We start from the raw sequence: 8,590 nt of genomic DNA, 5'->3' as shown, positions 1-8,590 counted from the left end.
TTAATGTCAGGATTACTTCAAATTAGTATAGGCTCTTTTAAGAGAGAAACTTTTAAAATGCCAATAAGAAAGTGACCTCCAAGGGTGCAAGTTGTATGTTAGAGTTTACATTACATACCCTGGAATGAGACTTAATGCTGGGTATTAATTATGGCTATCTGGAGACACTTGTGGTTGTGAGGGTATTAAAAGAAGAGGAAAATAAATTAAGGTATCCTTTACAATGCCATTAGAAATTTCATTCTTCTCTGAACCCCTGAACTCTCTCTGCATTTGCCTTCATCAAGAATTTCTTGATACTAATTCTTTGAACCTTTATCATATGATAAGTTAGTTGTACAGGTGGATTAAATGAGTACCAATTGTTTTTTCAAGTGAATAAAATACAAACTCTAGCAATGGAAAAACTGCCTATGTCAGAATTTGAATAAAACACTTAGCAAATAATTTGATATGAATTTCAAAATTATTTGTAATATAAGCCATACAGAGAATTGTCAGGGTTGCATATATGTTATATAAGAGAAAACCCAATGACTTTATATTTATATGCCAAGTCATAACAATCAAGTTAAAAAGTCTTCCCTGTGACTGTTCTTTGGTGTACCAATTAGATAGAGTGCCTAAAGAAACTTGCAAGAGATTGTTTTTTCTTAGTTATTATTTCTGAATGAAAACAGACCACAGGGTGAGAGCTGGGTGTACAGCACATGTGAGTATCATAGATATATTCTGATTATTTAAGTCTAAGAAATAAGTCTTAGAATAAAGTTAGCAGAGCAGAAGGAGGTTTGCCCATTACTAAATTGGTGGGGGAGGGAATCCCAAGTTTATTAGTTGAAATTGTAAAAAATGTCTAAATAGTAAGCATACCTGTATTCTCCAACTTATTCTCATTTAGTGGCACAGAAAATGCCAATGCCATAGTCCCAAAGATCTAAGTGCTGCATGACAAAAGTATTCCCATCATAGCTAAATTGCCATTACTTGTTCATTTTTATATCAATTGGGGACTGCTATTTATAGTCTTTGGTCTGTATTCTTTCTTGCATAACTGCAAAAAATATACGAAACACACACACACACACACACACACACACACAAATAAAAACTGTCTCTACAGACCTCATTGAATCAACTTTGAAAATTGCATAAACTAAACATATTACTTAAGTACAATACAACATAAACTCATATAATTTTTTTATTTTATTATTTTATTTTATATAACAAAGTCAAATTAAATGAAAACAAACATTTATACATAATATTTGGGAATTTGGGCGTCGTTCTTTCCAAACTACTTCCTGCTGGTAAGGGGCGCTGTAATGGGGGATTCGAAGAAGATTCAGAAATCCTGGCTGTATTCTGTAGGGCTGCTTTGTCCAGCTGTTTTGAATGTAGGGACCATCTTATACTCTGTTTCAGGTGGCCTGGCGTGATCAAACCACATTAGTCGGAAGGAATCCACATCTATTCATTTTCTGAAACTCACATAATTTTATATAGCACAAATATCAAGGCTAAGGATGTTTGAAATACACAAATTACTTGTCACCAAATTTAAGTCATTTAGATCTTGCCAATTATTTGGACTTTTTCCCCGGTAAAATAAAATAAAAACATTGCACAATTTAGACAAAATAAATCAACAGGAAATGGTTCAATATTCAAGGTCATGATATATTTTAGAATACTAAACATCCTTACATCAGGATGTTAGTTTATTCTACACATCATCATTCTAAGCTCTCCCAATTATGAACAAAGATTTATGTAAAAATGAAGCGCATATTACCCTAAATTAAGTGATAGGCTTCATCAAAAATATGCATACATCTTGATGCACAAAATTTTCTGATCAATAATAACAATTAAAAGTTCAGTCAACAAGACATGCTGTAGAATATTTAAGGCATGCTAGTGTGTGAAGAAAATGAAAATGGCTATTTGAAGACATTTATAGATGGGAGCCTGACATATCGTGATATCTCTAAAACTTGATAAAAGATTGTTTCATTCTTATGAGGCAGTTAATTCTTATACTTGTCTAAAGAAACCAAATGTGTTATTTTGTATAATCAAGGCCTGAAATGTAAATGTCATTGGTCATCTTGATAAAAAATTATGTATTTAAACATATTCATAAATTTAACAACCAGGTTTGCAAAAAAAATTTAACTGTAAGTGAGGTTTAGCTTTAGCATGGGTTATTTTCTATTCATCTACATTAAGTATGTACAAGTGGGAAATGTTTGAAGACTGCATTATCACTGTTTTCCTACTTTGCTGATAGCCTAATTTCTCAATAAAAATTCATTGTCATTTTTAATTAGTTTTACCAATTAAATTTAAGTTTCAGGACATTGATAAATAAATGGCTTTTACAGATAGGCTATTTTAAAAGGCTCTAATTCTTCATAAACAATAAAATATGATAATCTTATTTGTATGTTGGTAATAAAGTTTAAAGGGACTAGTATGTGCCAGGAGCATCATTCACCTTAAGTACTCAAATTGCAAGGCAATGGGACTTAGGCAATACTCCTCCAAGAGGATCTACAAAATAGACTTCTTCAGATGAGAAAAACTAAGAAAATGCCTGATGTCTCACATTTCCTCTGAGGTTAAAAAGCCTAGCCTTTGATTGCTAAATGCAATAGAAAGCTATGTTTCACTGTGATTCATCAGTAAAATATTCCCATATCCCTTCTCAAAATCACTCAATTTATTTTCTAAATCATTTTCTCTTTTCCTCCACCTACTGCACATGGGTGTATTTCTATATATTATTCAAATAAAGGCATAAGCAGCTCTCACTGGCTTCTCTGTCCCTTTACACATTTCTAATTTTTACCTTAGTATTATGTACCCAGATATTTCCTACTTTGTCTCACTTAAGATCATATTCTGAAAACTAAAAGAAATGAAGAGTCTGACCAATAGTGAAAATAGTGTTATTATCCATATAGCAATGTTATCTTTGCTGACAAACCAAAGATAGAGAAAACCCCCTTCAAAATGAAAATGTAGAGTTGGATCTTCAATATATAGTAATTTTTATTCATTTTAGCATGAGGGAGAAATAATGATCCATAAGGGGAAGAAAAAATGTAGGGAACATGTAACATTCTCCACTCATGCCATAATAGAGGAAAAGATAACACAGCTAAGTTAAATTCAGCTGGAATATAACATATTCCAACTTTATCACTCTGATAAAATTTTATCATTTTGTTCTAATAAGAAGCTACTGAGAATCATTCTTATCTAGGTAAGAGTGCGAGAGTCTGTAAGTTAGAGAACTTAAGGAAACTAATTTGAAACATCAGGAAGTAGAAGGCAATCTGCATAGATTCTCATCAAATCCTAATGCTGACTGACAAGGTTCACTAAACACACTGTAATTATTCCACTGGTTTATAGTAGAACAGCTTTTTTTTTTTTTTTTTTTTTTTTTTTCAGAAACTACCAAATAAAATGAACCACATTTTATGCTGCCTATATTTATAATAAGATACAGATGGTAAAGGGAACAGATGCCTCTCACATCATCTCTCAATTGGCTACAGCTTTGGCAAACACTAGCAGCCTGAAAATTCTCAGAGGATAAGGAATGAGTCAGGCAGCTTTCTAACTCTGTTTCCAGCCTCCACACATTTGCACCACAACCACACCCCATACCCACCTACAACAACAAGAACAGAAAACTCACCACTGGCAGCAAACTGATTCTCCTTCCTTTGAGTCATAGAGTGATAAGGCCACAAAATTATATCTGGTTAAAAGTCTGTGTTAGTCTTTAACACAAAATTAATAATACAGGGAAGGGGTTATTGGGACTTCCAAAGTTTCGTAGTTACTAACTACTGTTTTGTTGACAATGACAGCAAGGCAAGAAATGTTAAGTATGGTGTAATGGGTAAGAGCAATGGCTTCAGGGAAGCAAATGAGAGCTTTTGAAAACAGCAGCATTTCCAAAATAAGCCACTGAATTTCAGCATCCACTGTTATTTTTGAGTAAGAAAAAAAAAAAGAAATAAAAATAAAGCCTTTATATTTTCATTGATATTTTCTAAAAGTTCCAACAGAAACTTTTATCATCTCCCCAGTGATTTTAGTAAACACTAAACAAAGTCAAAGAATTTTTTATTTAATTTTTCTTTGTTCAAGATAACTGTTACAAGACCTTTCCAAAACACAAGGAATCTTAAGAGCATCTTAAGAGCAAGAGATGACTAGATAAAGCATCAATTGCAAGAATTTTTTTAGTGCTTGAGGTTCCATGATAGATTAGTACAGTTACCAAAGAAGGCAAGTTAAAGTCCACTAAAATCTTCCCATCTTCCCACATCTCTATAATATATATTTCTGTAGCACAAACATTTAATCAGAAAACAAAATTCAGAAAGCAAGGAAAGTAAAATGGTAACATAAAAATGAGTCGTGCTAGGCCAAATATGATGCCTATTTTTGAAAGTATCCTTATGTGCAAATAACACACAGAACACACACACTCTCTCCAGACATACACACATGTAGAAGAATAAACTAAATTATCTAGTTAATATCCACAAAGTAGTTTGGAACACATTAATACAATTTTTTGCTGACCTGCAGCATTTAGTCCATAAACTTTGGATATCCTAGACGATCCATCAGAGTCCAGCAAATATTTTCAATTAGTTTAATTTCATCTCTAGGCAAGTTTTGTTTCCAGATATCAGTATTAGATGGTGATATTTCTCCCTCATAAGGAAGATAAAAAAGGTTTGTGGATGTGGCAAATAGTATTCGGTTTAAACTAGCAGGAGACAATGGAATTCCAAGGAATGCAAAAATCCTTTCGGTAGTCTTCTGAGGAAAATGAACAATGTCTTCAAACTTGACCAGGTGATAGCTATTAGGCAGCAAATCTGTATTTATTCTCAAAGCTGCTGCAGTATTTGCTAGCCATAAATGAGATAGTAAGGTGACAGTATTTGATTGGGATCTCTCTAATTCTTTCTTCAATGATTCATACTCAAAAGCATATTCTGAATTTGAGCTACATTTACTTTTACCTTCCTGTATTTTAAACAATTTTGCTAAGTGCTCTGGTACATTTTTCAAAGAATAAAGACTTGGTTTACTACCATATAGCATTGAATAGATCCAAGCTCGAGGGTCTCTTATTATGTACAATGCTCGCATTGAAGTTCCTAAAACTTCCTGGAAAAAATGAAGCTTCAATGTCCAGCTACCACTACTTAAACTGAGCACAGGACGAGCACTTGGGTAATAAACTAGGTGTCTCCTCAAAGCCCTAATATATTCTGCATCTCGATTATCAAGTGTTCCTTTCATTCTACTTCTTTGATCTGGCAAAGACTCTCTCCTTTTCTGTTTTTGTTTTTTGTCCTTATTGGTAGCAAAATATTGGGCCAGTTTATTCTTACTGGTTTCACGTAGATGAATGTTTTGTAGGTGAAGTTTTGTGTCCTGAACCAAAGATAGCAGCCACCCTCTTAGAAGATGAAAATGCCCAGTATGGATGTCTGATACTTTCCATTCACAAGCATCCACAAATGAGTCAATTTCAAATTCAGTTTCAGGAATATCAATGTAGGCTGTAGGGATTCTGATATACAGGAAATCACTACTGTTGAAAAAAAGCTGTTTCAGAATTTCAGCTCCTGAACCAGGGAGTGAGGTAATAACAACATCAGGCAGATCTACATGCTTTCCTTCAGAAATTATGGTCTTTTCATTTGCCTTGGTTTCAGTCCTTGTCCATTTTGCACAGATGGGCTGAGTGCAAGTGCTCCACACATCCAGAAGCTCAATAAACCACAAGGCAATAACAAGTATTAAAACACAGCGCAATAGCTTTCTAAAAGAAAGGTAGAACCACCATTGAAAAGTTAAAATAACCAAACTAATACACAAAATGAATCCAACTGCTACATTAAATTTAAACCCAAAAGGGAAAAGAACTGTATCATGTCTTACAGGGTTTACTAATACATGAGTCCCCAAACCGAATTGGGTTATTTGACCTTGCTTAGCCACACTAGCAAAACCACCAAATCCCAGGTAATCAAATCTGCTCTTCAGGTTTTTATAGTCAGTTACAACAGAAACACTGTGTTCAGTGTTATTGACATTTAAAGAAATCTGAAGTCCAGAACTGGAACTCTCAATAAATCTGCAGCTGGAAACATTGATATATGGTCCATAAAATACATAAGCAATTCTTGTGATTGTGGATTCCATATGAAATGTAACATTAACAAACTGAGTCCATCGTTTCTTAAATTCAGCAGCTTGTTCTGCTTCCTGTATATTAGCCACAGGAGTGTTGCCATGATGGTCAAACCAAAACATTTTATAGTGTGCATCCCACACATCCATCATGGCACCATTATACTTATTCATAAACTTGTATGGGATGTATTTAAAATCAATATCCAAATTATGAAAGAAGGCACTAACAGAATTTATTGGGGAAGTCTCCTGTCTTTCAATATGGTCAACAACAAGTAGAGTTTGAGAATTTAAGAGAAGTAAAGCACGATAGACACTTTTTAGTCTCATTGCTGAAGAATAAGCAAACACTGCTTCCCCACTCACAAACATCATTTCTCCATGTTGTGAAGCAGTAATGACTTCCCCAGCTGCATCACCAACCTCTTCACCAGTCCACTGAAGCCACTGTGCACATTCTCCTAGTTGACCTTCCCAAGGCTTATTACACTGGCTTGATGGTGATGGGGCAAATACCAATACATTGTTAAGGTGGCTGAACTTTGGTCCATAAAGAGCCTCAGAAACAAATACTTGCCCATTGGGGGCAAAAGTAAATGAATTTTGATCTGGATGTTCATGTCCTGGGTTAAAGCTTCTCCATCCATCAATCCAGGAATATGGCTGAAAGTGAACTATGTCATAAACAGCTCGTCCTCCCAGTTTCCCAGATTTAAATGACACAAAGGTATTGGTCTGTGTATTTGGCAGTCCAGCCCCATAAGTCACAACACCCCAGTTAGGAAATGTGTGCATTTTAGCTATGCCAAAGTCATCAGGAGGCTGTGGGGTAAGCTTTGGATCATACCAGATATATTCAGTATGAAGAGTACTCCACCTTTGGGCGGTGGAAGGAACCATTGGCCCATCCTTAGGTCGGTGTTTTCTAATTTGCTGTGCTAACCAATTTCCAGCTCCATTCCTTAAAATGAACTTATCCAAGAAAATTAGTTGGCTCTCTGGTCCATAAAACCAATTATAATTGGAATCTGCTACACCTACAGTTCTTTGATAGCCTGGCAAAAGTGTAGCATAATAAAACCAAAAGTGCATTTTTAACCAGTTATTACCCAAGTTGTTAATGTTAAAATGGCGTTGTGCCAAGAAAACGTACTGTGTAACTGACTTTGAGGTATAGCTTCCATAAGCTACACCTTCATCCAAAGAGCCATCCACAATATGATTCAAGAGAAACATAGTCTTTTCCATAACATCAACAACATTTTGTTTCCATATGTTTGTTTTAGATCCTTTATCTATTCCAGTAACCAAAGCCCCTATGAGTAATGCTATCATATTTGTAGCTTGGTGGTTGTGAAGAAGTTGCTTGCCCCATGAGCGAAACTTGGAATATTCATACATTTCTTCAGTAACAATCTGTATCTTTTCTAAGTATTTTTGTTTTCGCTGATTACCTAACAGATTATACAAAAAGTCAAAAGCAGTGGCAAAGCCTGTTAAAGAATGGCCAACTGGAACCTCATCCCCTGGTGCATTCTCAACTAGCCAGTCTTTGTAGCTGACCATCCTGTCCATGTATTCCAAGACAAACTCAAAAGCAACTTTGTCTTCTGGACATAATAAACAATATAGTGCTAAAGGAGGAAGATTATTACCATATATTTCATTCCACTTAGCAGCAAAATCGGCATGCTTTGGTGGAGGTAGGTAGTATGTTGGATTGGACAGCATAATTGTCACTGCACTTTTGATAGCTCTAAAAAGATGTAAATGGCTTGTACGAGATTTTTGTCTCATTGTTTGTACATCCCCAGCATCAAAATACAAATTTGGATGAAGTTTTTGATTGGGTCTGAAATCTTGTACTTTCTTAAACTGTTCCATATCATCTGTGAAAACTGCCCATCCAGAGTAATTGCTCACAGATTTTTCACAGGAAGAAAAAATAAAAATCACCAATGTAAAAAATATGAAATATCCTGTAAACATTAACGCCATGATCCATCAGGAAGATCTTTTCCTCAGGCATACATGATAAATAGTTTTTAATGTTTCTTATCTGGTTATTACAAATTACATATTAAAGCTCTAGATAAAAGTCTTTATAAGTCATCGCTTGTGAAATCCAGATAACATTCAGCTCAAGGTAAGGAAAGTTGTTGTGAAAAGAAAACTTAAATCACATTTGTGTGTCTCTGGCACAGTTTTGCATCCAATAAAATAAAACTTCAAGGAATATGAATGCCTCCAGTGTCTCCATAATGTACAGAAAGCAGCAATGTAGTCAAAAAAGAGCATTAATCCAGAATTTATTTCCTTTATATAAATCTAATTAATTAACATA

At 34.6% G+C, this 8,590-nt stretch overlaps 1 protein-coding gene across 1 annotated transcript; it reads right to left on the bottom strand.

Moving 5' to 3' along the window:
• Window positions 1-4,480: 4,480 nt before the first annotated feature.
• Window positions 4,481-8,334, bottom strand: Dsel (dermatan sulfate epimerase like). The gene has a single exon (XM_051203902.1). The coding sequence runs from the start codon at window positions 8,242-8,244 to the stop codon at window positions 4,624-4,626; it is 3,621 nt and encodes a 1,206-aa protein (XP_051059859.1). The 5' UTR covers window positions 8,245-8,334; the 3' UTR covers window positions 4,481-4,623.
• Between the last annotated feature and the right edge of the window lie 256 nt (window positions 8,335-8,590).

Source organism: Phodopus roborovskii, unplaced genomic scaffold, assembly GCF_943737965.1.
Source record: "Phodopus roborovskii unplaced genomic scaffold, PHOROB, whole genome shotgun sequence".
NCBI classification, from domain to species: domain Eukaryota; kingdom Metazoa; phylum Chordata; class Mammalia; order Rodentia; family Cricetidae; genus Phodopus; species Phodopus roborovskii.
The sequence above is the reverse complement of the archived record's forward strand: the minus strand, read 5'-3'. Positions and strand labels throughout refer to the sequence as shown.